The 20,519-nt window shown below is 40.9% G+C and overlaps 2 protein-coding genes across 2 annotated transcripts in view; one reads left to right on the top strand and one right to left on the bottom strand.

Moving 5' to 3' along the window:
* Nucleotides 1–18,117, bottom strand: part of si:dkey-247m21.3 (5-hydroxytryptamine receptor 4) — a 59,776-nt gene extending 41,659 nt beyond the window's left edge. The window contains exons 1-2 of the mRNA XM_040000395.1: nt 17,979–18,117; nt 68–149 (exon numbers count right to left, since the gene is read on the bottom strand). Of these exons, the coding sequence (XP_039856329.1) occupies nt 68–90 (23 nt within the window). The 5' untranslated portion in view covers nt 91–149; nt 17,979–18,117. The remainder of the gene's footprint in view (nt 1–67; nt 150–17,978) is intronic.
* A 1,073-nt stretch (nt 18,118–19,190) lies between these two features.
* LOC120714217 (putative cytochrome P450 120) overlaps nt 19,191–20,519 on the top strand; it is a 28,302-nt gene continuing 26,973 nt past the window's right edge. The window contains exons 1-2 of the mRNA XM_040000328.1: nt 19,191–19,650; nt 20,347–20,424. Of these exons, the coding sequence (XP_039856262.1) occupies nt 19,461–19,650; nt 20,347–20,424 (268 nt within the window). The 5' untranslated portion in view covers nt 19,191–19,460. The remainder of the gene's footprint in view (nt 19,651–20,346; nt 20,425–20,519) is intronic.

Genomic DNA, 20,519 nt, shown 5'->3' with positions numbered 1-20,519 from the left:
AACTGTGAAATTCATGCTAAAGTTAGCAGGGACTTAACATACTTGGCTTATGATTGTTATGACTTACTGTTGAGGTGATGCTGTGGCCATCACTAGTCATCTGCATTGAGATTAGCAAAGGAGAGTCCTCATCACCCCATGCTACAGCCCTGTTGAAACACACACACACAACCATGATGTAATGTTACTGGCTCCTAAAGTAAGTCTGCATTTTTCTGAAAATAGTAGTTGACCTTCTTGAATCTGAACTGACTGGATTTCACATTCTTGTTTGTCCATCTTGTGGCACCCATTAAGGAGCCAAAAATGTGGTACTTGTACCTCAAATAAGTAATTAGATCACAGCTTGAAAACGTGCGATATTTATAGGGCAAACAGTCTGCAGCGGGCAGGCAGCAGCTGTTGCTGCCAGATTAAATCAGCATGTTAGTTTATCTTGGTAATGAAATAATAATATCATACATGAGTGAGTACCACAAGGGGAAATTCTCCTTTCTTACTTCCTTTTCATGAATGTCAAAAGTCGGATTCCATCTACTGATGGACTGCCGGGACTGGTAAAGATCAAAACCTTTGTTTCTCCCGTTGAAAGAAATGCTGTTTACGTTTGCTGCTCTTAATTATGCCAATGAAGAAAGCAATCCTAGTGAGACCACTTTAAAAGTCAAAGAATTATCAAGGTTTAGAGTTATCGAGCACGAATCTTGGATGTTTTTTGAACATCTGAGTCAGAAATTGCTCTTCACTTGCTATTAGATAGTGAGTTTGCCATTTTCTCGTGTTTTGCATATGTATGGTTCTTACTCCTTTTCCTTATATAGCGCACTTAATGCAACCCAAAGTTCTGTAGCAGTAGTAGTGCAAATAAGTAGTAAATCTGCAGTGTACCATGAGGGCCGCACTATCCCTATCCGAGCACTGTATACGATCATGCTTGGCACTGGAAGAGAAATAACAGATGGACGAGAGAAAAGAGTGCATAAACAGCCATAAAAGTATTCATTTTGGGAAAAAAACGTCTGTTCACTTTAAACACTTTGATAAAAGGCTAAATGAATTGTGCTTTTAACACACCCTGAACTCTCTAAAGAAGAAGTAAGAAGGACTGAATGAGAGAATGATTTCAGAAAAAAATCAGTGTAGTCATAGTTACATCTTTCATGTTACTGCATCTGTGATAGATTGGCAAACTCCCCAGTGTGTATGACAGATATGGGATGGGATAGACTCGCGCACAACCACAACCCTGAACCCCAGATAAGGTGAAGAGGATGGATAGATGGATGGATGCATGCATGCATGCATGGATGGATGGATAGATGGATGGATGGATGGATGGATGGATGGATGGATGGATGGATGGATGGATAGATGGATGGATGGATGGATGGATGGATAGATGGATGGATGGATGGATGGATGGATGGATAGATGGATGGATGGATGGATGGATGGATAGATGGATGGATGGATGGATGGATGGATGGATGGATGGATGGATAGATGGATAGATGGATGATGCATGGATGGATGGATAGATGGATGGATGGATGGATGGATGGAGGATGGATGGATGGATAGATGGATGGATGGATGGATAGATGGATGGATGGATGGATGGATGGATGGATGGATGGATAGATGGATGGATGGATGGATGGATGGATGGATGGATGGATGGATGGATGGATGGATAGATGGATGGATGGATGGATGGATGGATGGATGGATGGATGGATGGATGGATAGATGGATGGATGGATGGATGGATGGATGGATGGATGGATGGATGGATGGATGGATGGCTACATGCATTCTGGACAACAAATATCAACTTTATGGCCATGGGAAAATTCTGGGGATGGCCAATTTATTTTTGCGCTCAGTGTCTGCAATCCCAGCAAAACTCAGGATCAACTCCCTACTGCTGGTGAGAAATATACCACTTTTACATCAAATAAAATGGTGATTCGCCTTAAAAAAAAACTAACAAGTTCTACAAGGTCTGGGGTCTGTATCCAGTGCTGTATCATTATTTTAGATTTTAGTTTCTTTCTCTGTCACATTTCTTTTTGTTTTCAGTCACTGTTTTGTGTTACTATTCAGAACTGCTTGGTTAAGTTTAGGAAATGATGCTTCTGCAACATGAAGCGCATGTTAGAGTTCCATTTTACGTTTGGCTAGGATACCAGAGTCACAAGCCCTGGGTTAAAAATATAGTAAAGAAAGAGGAGGAATCTCTGAGTCTCACAGCTGTTACTTAAAACGAATACACCGTGGAGCATAGCTACAGCTAAATGTGATACATTAGACATTTTTTTCTTGTGACTGGATTCCCATTGAAATCTTTTTCATGTCAAACCAAAGAGGCAGACTTATCAGCTGATGTTAAGGTTAGGATTCATAAATATATTACACCAACTCAGGACAAAAGTACATACTATTTGTTTGTACAGTGTTTGCATACTATTTGACTGGAAATGACAAAAAAAACTCTAAAAATACTTGGAGAATATGCTCTCACATGTGACATTAAGCATCTGTTCATGAGGAACAACCTTTCATTGGCACAGTTGCCGATGCCTTATCAGCTTTAAGCACCTATTTCAACATGTGCTTTTCTGCCGTTTTATGATCCCTGTCCAAGCTTATTGCACTTGAGGGTCAGTATCATTACCTGACAGACTGGGAAAGCCAACGCTCCTGTCAACAGTACTTACTTCCTGTGGACAGATTACAGTTTACTGCATGCGATATCTGTGTATTATCCAGCTTTAAGTTGAATTTGAACTCGTGTCTGTTCCTGTGTTGACTATAATAAGACACATAGTGTAGATTTTAAAATTAATATTAATTTATTTCATCTGATTCATAATGAGTCTTAATCCTGGCTTAAAAAGTAAGCAATGCTTTTCTCGCTCTGACCTGCCCAGACTTACGTATGTTTTGAACTTGTACATAACATTTACTAGACATGAAAAATATAGTGGCGCTGAACAAGTGGGCTGAAACAAAACAGAGAAAGTTCAATGTGTCTTTTATCAAATGCTCCACTTCCTTAAAGCAATTAGAGAAATAACATGACCCAGGTAGAGTACACCACCTCTGCTGCATCCTGCTTAAGAGCATACAGTGCATACCATTTGTACTTACAAGAGCCGAGAAGTTTTAGGGTTTTTTTCAAACACATAAGGGACTCGTGAGGATAGATTATTAAAAACATAATGTTCCTGAATGGGTTGTTCACCATATTGGGCAGTATTCACAGGCATTTTTTTAAATCCATGATTCCACGATCACTGTGTCTTTATTAAAAAAAAAATACAGGCATTGATTTGAAGTACCTTGCTAGTATGGGGTTGGACCCCCTGTTGCCTTCAACATTGCCTTAATTCTTCATGACACAGGCGCTGGAAACATTCCTCAGATCTTTTGGTCCATATTAACATGACAGCATCACACAGTTGCTGCAGATGTCTCTATCATGCATAGAATGCACCTCCCCTCCATCACATCCCAAAGGTGCTCTATTGCAGTGAGATCTTGTAACTGTAAAGCCCATCTGGACATGTTCAATAAACCAGTTTGAGATTAGTTGAGATTTCTGACATCAGAAGATAGGTAAATCTTCTGGGGGCTCATAAAGAGATAGACATGGTCAACAACTACAGCTACGCTTATTCATTTTAATCAGCTGAAAGTGTGCCCACTAAATATCCCCCACATCATAGCTTCACCGGCAGCCTGAACCATTGATACAAGGCAGGATGGATTCATGCTTTCATGGTGCTTGACGCTACCATCTGACGGTCGCAGCAGAAACTGAGACTTGTCAAAACAGGAAGCCTTTTTTTTTTCAATCTTCTGTTTTTCCATTTTGGCGTGCCTGCGTTAATTTTAGCCTCAGTTTCCCGTTCTTAGCTTACAAGAGCGGCACCCAGTGTGCTCTTCTGCTGCTTTGGGCAATCTGCTTCACAACTGATGTGTTGTGGGTTCAGAGACGGTTTTCTGCATACCTTGATTGCAACAAATTATATTTTTGAGTTTGGGTCATGGTGCTGCAATGTGGTTGGCTGGTTAGATATGAGCAGTTGAACAGCTGTACCTAACAAAATGGCCAGTGTAAATCAAAACTGGGGCATTTCAGGCCATAAAGCATAAATAATGAAATAAAAGTCAACTTTAGAGGCCCTGTAAAGCGTAGCTTTTCAAGAGAAAATACCTATAACCCTGCTTCTTTGCTCACAATCATACACCTGGTCAATTCAACAGGCTCAAACAAGTATACTAACACCTTTAGCTGGCCCCCGGCTCATTAGACATCTGAGCACGTTCTAGCTAAGCCGATTGTCCGTAATCTGTAGCAATTACAACACAAAACCACTGATTACAAACACAGTAAAAATAGGTGAATGTCACGTTCCTGAAGGAATAATTCAGCTAAACAATGGTGCACAGATTGGATGGTGTTCAGCTTTACATTCAGCCCGTGTTAAATAGTCAGCTGAAATTTACTGATTATTGTTTGCATCTTAAATGGTGTTCACAGCAAACTAATCAGCATTTTTTCCTCTTTCAGCCACAAACACACTCATACGCTATCAACGCCACAACAACAAAACATACACAACCCACCCTGCTAGTCGTTGCTCACTCAGTTACTCACATGTCGGAAATGAGAAAAATAGTTGCTTAATCTGGAATTTCCTACAAAGGGAGGAAAGGGAGAGGAGAGATGAGCCATATTTCTGACTGCAATTTTCTTGTATGATGTGAGTCCAGGGGGGTGTGTTTTCACAGCTCACCGTGTCCATTTCACATCTGACTGACAGCCAAACAGAACAGGATGAACTCTGGAAAGCAGAGAGCACGAAGGCACTAGATTGCTTTTATGTCTCCTTTTTATCTGCTGCATACTCAACAGTTGACAATGTTAACATTTATTTAATGTTAATATCACCGTCACTGCCATCATAGGCTCTGAGCCTAAATAAAAGGAATAAGGCAGGTAACCAGCGCGCCATGTCTCTTTATCTCAGTTGCTTTGGCTCAATAACAAAAAATGTGTCATTCCTACATTTGAGGAAATGTAATGCACGTGATTCTTTGTGGTCAACACAGGTGAAGCCAGGAGACTGAGCATTTTAAAATATATTCAATTCATGGGCACGAAGGAGCTGCAAGGGTCAACATTTGATGACCCCCAACAACTTATCAGTGGAAAAGGAAGAAGAGTGAGGATGTGTTAGAGAAAGACAGAATATAGAAATATAGAGTAGACCCGTTGGTTTACTCTGGTTCGGGCATCTGACCAGGATGCCTACAGGTGTTCCAGGCATGTCAAACCAGGAGGACTTCCTGAGGCAAACCGAGGACACACTGGAGGGATTACACCTCTTGGCTGACTTGGGAACACCTTAAATTGTGCCCCAGACTTAGATAAGTAGTAGAAGATGGATGGCTAGATGGTGCACAAAAGAAAGAGCATTTCTCATTCTCATTTTTCCATTTGTTCTGGAGTAACTGGGCAACTGACTTGACTTAGTGCAGCTGTTTGTGATTTACGTTTTAGCTGCAGAGTGTTTCGATCTACATGTGATCTTTTTTTAAAAAAAATAAAGAAAGCTTCTTTATGCAGTTCCACAGAGCAAACTCCAGAGCTGAAAAAGGTGGAAGCAGAAACAAAAAGCTACTGTTCCTTGGGGTGCCGCTTGAAGCCAGCTCCAAAAGGCAGTCAGCTGACTCATGTTAAAATGTCTAAATTTACAGCGCAGTAAGAAATATATAGTTTTGACCTTTATGAGTAATTTACCCCTGATAAAAACTCTGATTGGAGTGAGTTTTCATCAGCATTTTTAATGGATTATCTTTATAAAATGCTATCATTTTATTAGTCCATTTAGTAGCACTAATTAGCCAGTATGAGCGTTTGTGTGTTCCCCTAGGCAATTTATGAGTGCAGCTTCCTAACCAAACCAGCTAGCATTAGCTGACAAATTAGCACTCCACCGTTTCATCCAAACAAGGTAATTATAGCCAAAATCGACAGTTTAAAACCAATGACTGGCACTCATCTTTTATACTGTCTGTATGCTGCTCCTGCGTTTAACTTCCTGGCACCCCCAATTGCTTTGTGAAGCTCGATGTAGCTTCTGTTTAAAACCCCTCAAAACAAAACACTTTTTTTATTTTTAAGGGAGAAAAGCCACTTCTGAGATGCACAGTGCTACATGTGTCGGAACTCCAAGCATCATGTTGAGAGCGTACGATGAGTCGGTATATTGTAGTGTAGTGCTCAAGCTGAAAAGTCCACACAGAAACAAAAAAGTTGGAGGGTCCACAGATGTCTGCGCAGACAAAATTTGCGTCACTCGGACTCGAAGTGAAGTGGGCTGTTTATGAGAGCACTCAAAGCACTTTTATATTACAGCCCACGTTCAACTATTCTGACACTCACACTTTGTTCCATGAACTTTAATTGCTTTATCTGTCTACACTCTGACAGTAATGGATGCACAATTCAGAGCCTATCTTAAACATGTGCATTAGATGAGCCAGGGACCAGTAGACATGACTTGTTGTAGTAACAGTACCAAACTGTTCTGTGGAAATAGGCCTACTATGTGCCGTAGTGTACTAGATAATATATAGGTAGGTATCAACAGACAAAACTCTGTTGGATAGTTCAAAGTGAAGGATTGAGACAGACAGATTTGTGCTGAAATGGAAGAAGAAATAATCTAAAAAAAAATAATGTGTGAGAAAAGGAAAATTAACTCAAAAATCAACCCAGTACCCACAGGTGGTTTTGAGATGCAAGCACTGTGTGGCCTACAACATCATAGCACAGCTATACAGTAGAAAATGAAGATAAATAAATATCACATCATGTACACGCACAACTTCAAACAGATCCACGTATCTTCTCGATACAAACACCTTTATGTCTTAATAGATGTAGACTGTATAGATGCAGACAGAGGCTGAGTGACAAACAAAAACAAACAGGCAGTCACATGATGCAGGAGAACTGACTGACTCATCTGAACTGAGCTGCATTTAGAAGATGCTCACTCGCCATCTGGGCATCTTCCTGATCTGCTGGGCTGCACAAAGTGAAAAAAAAAATGAATATGTGGATATTGAAGTTCACCAGGTTTGTGCCCCAGTCAAAGATATCCCTTAAAACAGCGGTCCCCAACCCCCGGGCCTCGGACCGGTACCGGTCCGTGAGTCGTTTGGTACCGGGCCGCGAGAGTTGAGGCTCAGGTGTGAAATGTATGGTTTTCAGGGTTTTTATCGGTTTTCAGCGTTATTTTGTTATCGTTTTTATCGTTTACTCGGTTTTCCTGGGTCTTTTCATGTGTGTTATGAATAAATTTTCTTTTTTTCGGTGCCGGTACTAGTTTTATTTTGTTGTATTTATCCGCGACACCTTAAAGGCCGGTCCGTGACAATATTGTCGGGCATAAACCGGTCCGTGGCGCAAAAAAGGTTGGAGACTGCTGCCTTAAAAGACACAGAATCACTTCTGTGATTCTTGATTTACGCTGACAGTCACTATTAAATGTGTGTAAATACTAAAACACCTCTTCAAATGCCAGAATACGGGACTGCACAGATAAGAAATGCAACAAACAATTAGCGGTTCATTAGACTTTTGGAAATGTGCTTGTTAACTAACTCTAACTCTATATTCAATGGGAAGACAGTAAGGTAAAGACAATCTAGAACAATCAGTGTACAATTGTAGTCTTCTTTATCAAGCAATCACTTTTGTCACTGTAAGCTGTAAAATTTACTTCATGCTACACTTACAAACTCTGTAAAAGTGAAGGTTTCCCAGCATGTGTAATAAAATTCAAATAATTTGTTCTGACAAATGTGAGCTAATGCTATTATTTGTCAAACATATGAAAGATGCAAATGTTCTTTTTCTGCTAAACAGCAACAGCAGTGCGTGGAGACCATTGTACTGCTTATAAAGAAGTAAAGGCAACTAATTAATTCCTCCTTAATTCTCACTTGTCTCTTGTCAGGTGGGACCTAAATACTTCTCACATATTCTCACACCTCTGATTGTGAGCTTGTTGAATCGTTTGTGTGTGCCCATATGCACATTTGTTTGCTTGCTTGCATGTGGAGGAGCAGCCTCTCGCTCCATTGCCGAGGACACGTATCATGATCTTCAGTCCTTCATCCTGCAGTTTTAATTGTTTGAGAGTAAGGTCTGAGTAAGCAAACTGCTGCTGGGGAGGCTTTTCTCACCACCTGAAGCTGTGGAGTGCAAGTTAATACTAACGATAGCAAGAAAATATCAGCTCTGGCATTCATTATATTAATTCAGTTCCATATTACACATCCATAAATCTATAAAAAGATCATTTTGTTTCATCTTTCCCAATTAAGTCATTTGCCTGTATCCAAATCCAACCAAAGTGATTCTAGAACAGCGCTTACAGTATAAACGCCAACATGCCAGCCACCTACACACACACTCACACACTGTGCTGTAATCCTCCGAGCCACCCAGCTCCCCCCTCTCAATACTACTTGTGTGTGTCATAATAATTGGAAATGAAATGTAAACTGGATAAATTCACACCCAGTCAGGATAACAGGCATTTTACACAAAAAATGACAAAAAATGACAGATGAAAAGTGAATATATTTTTGGATGAATGGTGCAAATCCACGGTAGATCCATTTGTGCTAGTTAATTAGTACTTTGGTGTTTTATTAGCAGTTACTCTGGGTATTGAGTGGCTTTGGGACCTGGTAACTCTGATTCTGGTGACCCAATTTAGCACTACCATATAAATGAATTCCTCAGATTTACCCTAGTTTTCTTTTTTTCAAAATAAAAGCATACAATAATGACAAGCTTTAGGAAACTAATTAACTTTGGGCTGATGGGAGGAAATAAGACACTGAGAGATCTACATACTGATTCTACATTCTGATTCTGTGGTTTAGGGCTAACTGATGGCAATAAAGAAATTCCAGTGTACCAACTTGCTTTTGTTTCCCTGTTTCGTTGCACTTCTTTTGTTATGAGTCACTGTGCCATTTGCTTTGAGGACATTAGCTTTTACAAGCTATAAACTGTTTCAAAACAAAACTACTTCTGCACTGGTATCATCATGCAAGCAGGCAGGAGGCATAGTCTGTGGTTTACTGGACAATTTTCAGCTGAATTATGACTAGTACACATACTTTATACACAATCATTGTGAAAAGCTTGTGGCAGCTTCAGTGACTACAAGCGGATCTTCATAAATCCTGTCATCTAACGCTATAGTCACGCTATGCAAAACAGTGAATGGGGACCGCAGCAGAACGAAATTATTGCATCGATGTGCAATGAGTTTGCAGTCCGGTTTCCGTTAAAACGGTTGTTTTAGAGACAGGAATCAGGTCTGTGACCTGTCACAGTCAGATGGTGAAATGGCAACGAAATGGAACCAATCTGAAATCAGTTTGTGATTGAATGTCTGTGAAGGTTCTCAGTCATCCAGGTCATCGTAGTCAAAGGAGCTTGCAAAGAAAAATTCGCATGATAAGGTGGGGCCAGGTTTCACAATGAGCTCACCCGAAACTCTGGCTGATTGGGACCCACACCCAGTTTCACACCTTGGCTCAGGCGATTAGAGGAACATCAGGGGGTCCTTTTGTCCCTCTGTGGGGGGTTACTCCCACTAGGTTTAAATCTGGGACTCTCCACCATTTGACCTTAGAACTGAAGAAGCTTCTCGGATGAGAGGTGAAACGTCTTCAAGCAACTTAAAGAAGTCCAGACGCTTTTCTTTGCAAGCTCCTTTGTGATTGAATGTGCTCAAGGTGGCAATCACACGCAATCTGTTTGTGACCACAGAATGATTAACTGTGATAAACAGATGAAAATCGCAAATCTGTTTCCATTTACATACACAGAAATTCACATTAACTACTCAGAATGAACTGGTTCTTATATTGCGTTTTACTATTGTAACTAAGTGAGCACTGAAAGTGATTTATACAACATTCCTCCTTCACACAAGCACTTTTTCCTACCTGTGCTTTCTATCTAACAACAGCATCTCTGAGTTCAGTATCGTGCCCAAGATCAAAGGGATCAAACCACCAACCTGCTCTACCTCCTGAGCTACATACAGCCACTCCAATACTCGACGTCCAAAAAGCTGTTTGACTCTGATTGGTGAGCAAGTACCTTGCAATCAAAAGCTGGTCACCCTAGTTACTTGCAATCAGTCTACAACAGCAAAGAAATCCAAGACAATTGTTTCTCTAGAACTCCAGAACTACTGGCTTTTAATAGACTGTTGAATTGTCAGATTTTCAAGAGCCACAATTTTCCTTTTGTTAGAGAGCTATAAACTAAATGGACCACCTGATTTTTAAACTATAACTTACCATGCTATACAGCACTAGTATACAGTACCCAGTTCTTCAGAAATTCAGAAAGAAACAAAAATCTGTATAATATTTCACTTTTACACAAACAGATAAATTACTTTTGCTGTATTAGTCACCTAAAGCAACTGACACCAGTCAAACAGGAAAAAGACGGACACATTCCAGACTGGTTGGATCAACATCTCAAACTAGGCTCCAGTGTTAGGTAGCAATTTAGAGACGACTGCAGTAAATCAAATCCAACGCATACTCCACTCACAAGCTTCTTTCTCTGTTAACAAAAGCTCTAAAGATGTAGCACTGATGTCAGAACAGGACAGTTGGTCTGGTATTTTTATAACCAGCTGACATCTACAAACAATTCGCTTTTTGCTTTTTTTTAATTTTATTTAACATCGCACTTAGCAGCCAAAAATAAGAGGATCGCTAAATTGTTAGAATATCAACTACAGCTGAAAACAGATGAACTCCACTGATAACTATAATTACATGTTTCACAAAAACTAAGCTCTCAGTCAACTTCCAGTTCTCAATTGATTTACATTCATTTGAGAGCACATAGTTCCTCTCTTTGATTTCAGAGGTATACTATAAAGAATAAAAACTCTTTGATCATCTGTGGAGCACAATTACAACACTCAAATTAACATCTATATGTGATTCTGATATTCTAGTAATATTCTAATATTCAAACCCTGTCCTCACAGCGATCCCCTAAATCACACACTAGTGTGCTACATGCATGACTGGAACAAGCTGCAAGTCTAAGCACATGGAGTGTGTATTGTGGATAAAGCTATGTGGGTAATGGGTTGTGAGCGAGTAATCGAGCGTGCTCGTCACAATCAGCATGCAAGCTCAGAAATGAAAAGGGGAAGAATGGACAATGAGTAAATAATACAGTACAATGTGCAGCATATAAGCATGCATGCACAGAGGCTGTGTGGAAAAGGCAGGCAGGCTATGGAAATCAAACATCAACCAAGTGCTATCACCTACTTTGGGCCTTAGTTTTTCTCAGAGCGCTAGTGTCGACTTCACACTTACAAGACACTCAAGGAAACTATTATGCAATAAAAGGAATAACAATACCAAGAAAATCATCTTCTTATCAAAAAATTAGACCAAATTAAAATTAGAAGTGATAAAGGAAACAACTATTTAAAAGTCATGCTGAATGACATTAATTCAAGGATGTTTAATGTTTCACTTTGCTTTGCATGGCCTTCTTTTTAACAAAGGTCCATTTATTGAAGCTGAACTCCTATCTGATGGTCCATTTGAAGTTCTTCTTTCATGAAATTTTACTGCAATAATATTTAACTGAAAAACCGATACCATCAACTGTATATATCACCAAGAATAGAAGCATGTGACAAGCTGTTTCCGAGTAACTTTGCATCTCTCTACAGAATAAAAAGTCTCATTCAATTTTTCTTGGAAACACACACACAGACACACACACTTTTGCCCTGTCTCCCTGATGTGCAATAGTACCAAGTGCAATTTTCCCAATATAACAAAGTATTTTATTCTATTTGTATCTATTGTATATAATATTTTATTCTATTTTGTATAGTATGTTATTCTATCTTATCTTATCGTATCTTATTCTATTCTATTGTTTTTTCTTTTTTTCTTAATTTTCACTGCTCTTAACTTTGTGCCGTGACCAAAAAATTTAGCACGGGTGGGACTAATAAAGGTTTATCTTATCTCTTATCTTAAAATAAAAAAATACATTTTTCCAGTAATGAAACTCTACCCTGTTTTGTAGTCACAGGATTCTTTTACTGGGCATTTTAATCACAAATCTGACATTTAATTCTTGTTGCACCAAACACGAGGCTCACGCTCAGGTTTCACTTTTGCACAGCAGATTATTATCTGCTTTAGAAGCTCCCTCACCTAGATTAGTATCTGATAACAGTCAAATTTGGAAATGATGACCATGTTCGGTTGTCACTGGAGCGTGACAAGCGAACATCAGTGACCAGGGATGTAGCTCAGTCGTTTACTTAGCGCAGGGTACTTTCAGGCAATCTTCAGAACACTAATCAGCTGTCAGCAGTGTCATTCACACGCATGTCTAATAAGTCACCATTATTTATTGATTTATCACCATATATAACATGTTAAGTAATACGGAGAGACCAGTATTACTATGCTACTTACTATGCTGATGTTAGTTCAAGCGTAGCCAGTGGAAGCTGTTTTTCAAAACAGACAACAATAAGCAAAATCAAATGACTTATGTTTACTGGCTGTAAAAATGTAAAAGCATTTCCAGTTTTTATTAGCAGTACACCAAAACAAAGAACTTACAGTATATCTGTGTTGACAGTAGTCTGTTTACTATAGCACATATTACGATAAGTTATCTTTGTCAATAAACTGAGATGCAAAAGACGGATATGGGTGAGGTAACACTGATAATGAATGAGTCCTGGTCCATGCTGGGAATCAGGCTAATGAGTTGGCATTTGTACAGATGGCCTAAATTTAGCCTGAAGGCGGTGGCTTTTTCCTACATGTCTGTAGAGAGTGGCTAATAAGGACAGTAGAGCAGGTGATGGGAGAGCCAGGAAACTAACTATTTCTGGGACCTTAAAATATTAAAATCTTGTTTGACTGCTGGAAGGTCACTCTAGTTCACTCACTGTCTCTAAACACTATCCTGTTTCATCTGCCCGATTCACCTTAAGACACCCATACCTGTAATCTGGTCAAAGCTTTCAGTCTGCTGGCTGCTGTCCAGCACTGGATTTGCACCTCCCTTAGGAGTGTGTTTTCTTCTAATATAAAAAAAATTAGAATTTTTTTTTACCATGATTTATAATTTTGGTACCATATGTTGTCTAATAATAGTAAATTAAAATTAATGCTTTGATTTCTAAAATTTACTTTATGTTCCTATACCAGATGCTACCAAAGGATACAGGATTGGGGGTATTTAGTCTTAAAAACAGACAATGACGCTCTAGTGGTCCTTATTTTTGAAGCCACGTCAAGTTCATTTATTACGAGAGAGTGGAATTAAACAATGGCTGATGCATCCTGTGTGCAAACAATGTACACCCAGATGAAAAAGAAAGTTCCTCACAGGACTTTATGTAGTCCTGTGAGAAAGTACATATACAATAACTGCTTCCATAAGAATTAAGAGGGTGGAAAGCAGCATGGTACTGATTATCAAATCCACTTGATTAACTGATCATCGGCAAATGTGAGCACCTCTATCAAAACAAAAACTTTGGGAGGTTGCTAGTCTGGAGCATTCAAGTGTGTATTAAAACAATGCGCAGTCTTCCCAGAAGTGGATGTCCGGCAAATTCACCCCAAGTTCAGACTGTGCAACGCTCACAGAAACGAGATCAATTCAAGAGCTACATCTCAAAATCTACAATCAGTTAGCATGTCAGCAGTACAACAGTAAACGGTAACATTAGAAAAAGACTAAACGCAGCTGGGACTAAATGCAGCTCCAGCCTCCACATAAATTGGATAAGGCAAGACCAAAGTGTAGATGTCTTGCCACAGTGGATGTCACCGCATCATATCTGATGAAAAACAAGCACACTATCCATCCATCCATCCATCCATCCATCTTCATCCGCTTTATCCGAGGCCAGGGTCGCGGGGGCAGCAGCCTAAGCAAAGAGGCCCAGACCTCCCTCTCCCCAGCCACCTCCTCCAGCTTATCCGGGGGAACACCAAGGCGTTCCCAGGCCAGCCGAGAGATATAATCTCTCCAGCGTGTCCTGGGTCTGCCCCGGGGCCTCCTCCCGGTGGGACATGCCTGGAACACCTCACCCAGGAGGCGCCCAGGGGGCATCCTTGTCAGATGCCCGAACCACCTCAGCTGGCTCCTTTTGATGTGGAGCAGCAGCGGCTCTACTCTGAGCCCCTCCCGGATGGCCGAACTTCTCACCCTATCTCTAAGGGAGAGGCCAGCCACCCTTCGGAGGAAGCTCATTTCCGCCGCTTGTATCCGCGATCTCGTTCTTTCGGTCACTACCCACAGCTCGTGGCCATAGGTGAGGGTAGGGACGTAGATCGACCGGTAAATTGAGAGCTTCGCTTTTACACTCAGCTCCCTCTTCACCACGACGGACCGGTGCAGCGTCTGCATTACTGCAGCTGCAGCCCCAATCCGTCTGTCGATCTCCGGCTCCCTTCTCCCATCACTCGCGAACAAGACCCCGAGATACTTGAACTCCTCCACTTGGGGCAGGAACTCATCCCCGACCCGGAGTGGGCACTCCACCCTTTTCCGGCTGAGAACCATGGCCTCAGATTTGGAGGTGCTGATCCTCATTCCCGCTGCTTCACACTCGGCTGCGAACCGTTCCAGTGCGAGCTGGAGGCCCTCACCCGATGAAGCCAACAGAACCACATCATCCGCAAAAATCAGAGATGAGATTCTGAGGCCACCAAAGCGAAAGCCCTCCACCACTTGGCTGCGCCTAGAAATCCTGTCCATAAAAATTATGAACAGAACCGGAGACAAAGGGCAGCCCTGGTGGAGCCCATCACCCACCGGGAACGAGTCCGACTTATTGCCGGCAATGCGAACCAAGCTCTTACAATGGTTGTATAGGGATCGAATGGCCCGTAGCAATGGGCCAGACACCCCATACTCCCGCAACACCTCCCACAGGACACCCCGAGGGACTCGGTCGAATGCCTTCTCCAAGTCCACAAAACACATGTAGACTGGTTGGGCAAACTCCCATGCACCCTCAAGTATCCTCGAGAGGATAAAGAGCTGGTCCAGTGTTCCGCGACCAGGACGAAAACCACATTGTTCCTCCTGTATCCGAGGTTCGACTAGCGGACGAACTCTCCTTTCCAGCACCCTGGCATAGACTTTCCCAGGGAGGCTGCATTATCATAAGCACACTACATTATCATAAATACCTTATACCAACTGTCAACATTATTTGGGTTTGGAAAAGTTCTCAAAGAAGTTCTTTGATCGACCTTCGGAGCCCTACTTGCACTCACTGAGATGCTAGTTCAAGTACAGTCAGTGGTAGCTCTTTTTCCAACCCCACACAACAATTAACAAAGTCAGTTGACATTTGATTTGGGCTTGTTTAGCAGCCACGGGATCTGAGCATCTTGCAGTCACTGCAGTCGACCATGTCGACATTCTAGAGTCAAATGTAAGGCCATCCCTCCGAGAGCTAAAGGTTGGCTGAAACCAAGTCATGCAACAGGGCAATGATCCCAAGCACAACAGCAACTCTATAGCAGAATGGCTGAAAAATGGGAGAATCATGGTGTTGCAATGGCCCCCACAATGTAAGAGACTGAAGTCACACAGAAAACTATTAAGAAACTATACTCAGGGTGGTTCTACAGTACAATCTACTGGATCTTGGCATTTTACAATAAATAAAGGCATGACAATAAACCACGTCAATGTTTGCCACCTTGATATGAATATCAGTTCCCAGTGTGGACTCAGTGAAGATGTATCTGACACCCCTACTTTCAGGAAGTGTGGAGCATTATGACTCTTTATACTGACCCACATTATCAAACACATCCCCTCACTCAAATCGGGAAATACCTCAAGTGAGTTCATCAAACAAAACCCCGCCTGGCAAATCCAGTGCAACATTAAAAACAACCTGCTGCCCTCATAAAAAGTCACAAAGTGATTTACTAAACTGCATCCAACATACTCCGCTGACAAAGACTTTCCCACAATAAAAGGCACATAAACATGATTAAACACCCTCACAAAACTTTTATAGTAGCAGTAGCTGTTGGTTAGGTTTTACGTAGTTAATCAAAATAATTTTGTCACCAAGCAAGAAATTTGATTACACTCAGTGTCAGCATTTTTAAAACTCTTCCTTTCAACATTTCTACACAAACTGCCCACTAGGTTATGTTATGGTTATGACTATTGCTGATCACACATCTGTGAAAGTAGGTAGGCTCTGGTCTTTATGAGAGTTAGACCTGCCTCCACCACCCAGACCTTCCTACCACCTCACACCACATCAGATCTATTTTCTGTAGATACTGGGCTGAATGTTCGTCATTTACATAAGCACATAATCTGCTTTTGTTTTAAATTACTGCCTGGGAGGCTTTTAGAAAGTCAGCTTTTCATGTCTTTAAAAAAAAAATCCTGTTCTTAATACTCTCGTTAACAAAGGCACACAGACACACACTTTGTGTAACCAGCGCAGTGTATCAGAACACTCATTTTACTGTATAGCGCTATTACATTGTTTACAGTCAATTAAAAGCTTAATCAAGTGAAGAACAGCCTCCAGCAGCTGCTTGGCATGCTGAAGTGCATTCAGTAGATGGTGTGTGTATTTGAGTCCAGCCTCAAGTAGATCTATATGCGTGCATGGCTCATGTTGTTATATAGCAGCAAAGGAGAAATTAGTGCATCACCTCTGTGATGAAATGTCACTGATTAGCACCCTGTTCCTTAGTAACTGAACAACATTTGACCTTTTCATGTGTCCTGACACAGGCACTGAAGCTTCAATGTCCCCTCATTAAGCACATCGAGTGCATGTTTACTCATCCATACACTAAAGCTGACGCACCTCTAAGTCAAATAATAGATGTTAGGTCATAAAACATGCGATCGGCGGTGACCAAGAAGAAGAAGTTCCCCTGCATGAACTTACAGCAAAATGAAGAAGAAGAAGAAGGGTGGCATACTAAATGTTAGAAGCTAATTCACAAGAAAATAGTACACAGCAAGTTGAGAAAACAAATAGATTCTTAGAGCATGTGCATGGGTAAAGAATCAAGATGGGAAAAAATAGCTGTGGCCTCATCTTTTTTTTTGCTCACAAGCAGGTGATAAGCTGCAAAAAAATTATAATTCATGACACTGCATGGTGATCAGGCATGAATCAAGGAGTGACAGACAGGCTACTGAAATCATAAATGCATCTTCTTTCATGATGGAGACAGGATTGGTTACTTTGTCACTCACATAGTCTATTCCCACAATGTGCCAATCACTCAGCTTGACAGTACGGATAAGAAAATACAAGTTGATGAGGTAAGTCTCTCCTTTGGGTGCATGAGTGGAAAAATACGAGAGAAAAAAAAAGCAGCTGAAGGTATGTAATTCATGTAAAAAAAAAAAAAAAAAAAAAACTAAAACAAACAGCTGTGGAGGCACAAGTTGTTCATTCTTTTTGGCAAACAAATGTGTGGGAAAGTTATAATTGATGATAAGCAGTGGTATTCACACAAGAGTCAAGTACTTATAGAGAGGCTTAGATTCAAATTAAAATCAATTTTAAGGCTGGAGACAGGATTAGGCTACTTGGCTGGTCAAGCAATCCTGCAAGATGTCAGTCAGTGTGATAACGATGATAAGAAACTAAAAAAAAAAGAACATCAAAATAAGAAAAAAAAGTTTACATTTGCGTTGTTCTCTTTGTTATTATTATTGATTTCGTCGTGTTTGCTTGCTCTCGATAGTAGGTGTGTGTGAAGTTGCAGTGAGCACACGGTATCCCTGTTTCTCTTTGCCAAACTTTTAAAAAATGTTCATGTAAGGCTCTTACCTGTGTCGGGCTCCACGCCTCCCTTGCGCACAGTCAAATATTCCCCCCTGCGCGTGTATTCCCCTTATATTCCTACTGACATGACAGAAGTGTGAAAGCTGCCGCGAGCCCGGCGAGTCTGATACGCACGGGCTGCAGACGAGTGACCGTCCCACCAAGAGAGAGAGAGAGAGAGAGAGAGAGAGAGAGAGAGGCGGGGTGATCGTTGCCGCCATCGCGTGGCAAAGGGGGGAACTGCATGCTATAGTACAGCTGCGGGTGACCAACTGGCCCACTTTATGTGAGAGTGGACATCATATTTTACCTCTCTATCCCACATAATTAGAAGATACTTCACATTTGCAGTGGTCAAAAGCCTTCACTGTAGGACATGCATGCTTCTAAAGTCAGGCTTTTTACGCAGCTGATGTGACGAAAGAAGGTTAACCTGTTTTCACACCCGACGGGAAGGGGCGTTTCTAAGATTTTTCTTTTTTGACCGGGTGGCACGGGGCGGGGAGGGGGGCAAGAACGAGAATATTTAATCAAAACAAAATCAGACGTGGAAAAAAAAACAGTAGTGCAGCAAATATACGAAACATACTTGGATATATGTTTTTCAAAGTGGATGACAAAATGCAGTAAAGTTTACAGTCTTGTGCAGCTCAGTGCTGAGGTGTTTGATGAAAATGTTTAATCAAACACCTCAGCACTGAGTTTTACCTAAAGTTTTTCAGATTCAAATGAAAAAAGTGATTCTGTGTTGTGTCTGGGTTAGGGTTATATATCACATTTTTGTCAGTTGATTTTTGGTGCATCATTGCATCCTGGTACCTTACATTTCCCTTTACCCTCTCTCACACACACAAACTTGCACACATGTCATCATTTACATACACACTATTGCTTAACGACACACACAACCATTAACTGATCCCTGGTCTCCTTACTGTGGATATTGCTCACCGTTTCTCTCATCAAGTTCACTGAATGAACTTGAATGACCCTAACTGTCCCATTACATTTTTTCATCCCATAAAAAGTTCTTGTGCCCATGTTAGTCAGTGGTTTGCCTGCTTATATATCCCACTACTCCACACTCTCAAAATGCGAACACAGAGGTTCTCCCTGTGACCCTCCCTCTTCACTACACCTGATCCAAATTTAATGTTGACCAGTTAGCTGAACTTGGTGACTGCCCCTGATGTAAAACGAGTTTGACATCCCTGGACTAATCCGTCTTTACAACGTCAATCTAAATTACGGGCAACACCTCAACGCATCACTCTCTGGTGCAGGTGGGCACTTTACGGTACCTCAGAGAAAACAGAAACAACATTAAGCTAGCAAGAGTTCGCAAGGTCGCTCGTGTGGATAGTCACAGATAAATAAGGAATTAGTCCGGACCTGGACCTGGTTTTAAAAAGTTGAGAGTTCCTGGTGTTCTGACAGTGCCATTTACAAGCCAAACAGAAGATAAACGTCGTTGCACTCAGATTCTGAATGTCTAAACTACCAGGAAATGCAGGTGTATCGCTGCTCGGGGACAAGTCCCTGGAGTTCTACCGGGACCCGGTGAGCTTCTGCCAGCAGAGGATCGAAAAACACCGGAGCAGAATGTTTCTCTGCCGCCTAATGAACAGACCGACAGCCTTTATCTGCTCCGTGCAAGGGACGAGAGAGCTGCTGTGTGGTATAGTGAACACTTTCTCTTTTACGACACATAGTTAAACTTTGCTTCCACAGTCAAAGGGATATATGGAAAGAAATTTCCTCGAGTAGTCCTCGGGAGAGACTCGGGATAGTATTGGGGGAAAATATTATTATTATAGAAGTTTAATTGTTTTTACTTTTACAAATGATTTAAATACTTGCACTTTAATAAATTACTCATATTATATTGCACACTTAAAATGAGGATAGGGCCTATTCAGTGACCAAAATATACCGAGAGGGAGAGAGAGAGAAAATAGATTTTTTTAAAGCGTTAATGTTAACACACTGTATTTATTTGTGATTTAGATTTTTTTTAATACATGACTTACTGGACATTAAAGTTTTATAATTTAAATTTTAAAGCACATGCTAGCGGTAGGAATTTGTGTAAACAAATTTAGTCCCCTAAATACAAATATCTCCAACCTTAATTTAGTCGTTTCTGCCTCTCACATTTAAACAGTTTAAATATCCCATGGCATGATTTATTCAACTTATGCGTCGTGATGTGATGATATTTTTCTTATGCTGTAAAATAGGAATGAGATCACAGATGCACTCATGAGAAAAAGCAGAGATTTTCCATGCATGTTGTGTTTAGTACAAATGAAGCAAAGTGTGACGTGGACGTTTGATTGAAGAGTATGCAGTGATGTTATGTGATGTGTTTCAGAGAAGTCCAGTTTGTTTCTTAAGGATCCAACTGACTTGATGACAAACATGTATGGTGACACCATTGTTACTACTAATGGTAAACACTCACACACATACAAGATGGCCCACACTTAAAGTACATTCGATTTGAGTAACAATTTTCCCTTCCCTACTCCACATGCTTTAAATACA

Source organism: Simochromis diagramma, unplaced genomic scaffold (assembly GCF_900408965.1).
Source record: "Simochromis diagramma unplaced genomic scaffold, fSimDia1.1 OVJJ01000596.1, whole genome shotgun sequence".
Lineage (NCBI taxonomy): Eukaryota > Metazoa > Chordata > Actinopteri > Cichliformes > Cichlidae > Simochromis > Simochromis diagramma.
Note: the sequence above shows the minus strand (reverse complement) of the source record. Positions and strands in the feature narration are given on the sequence as shown.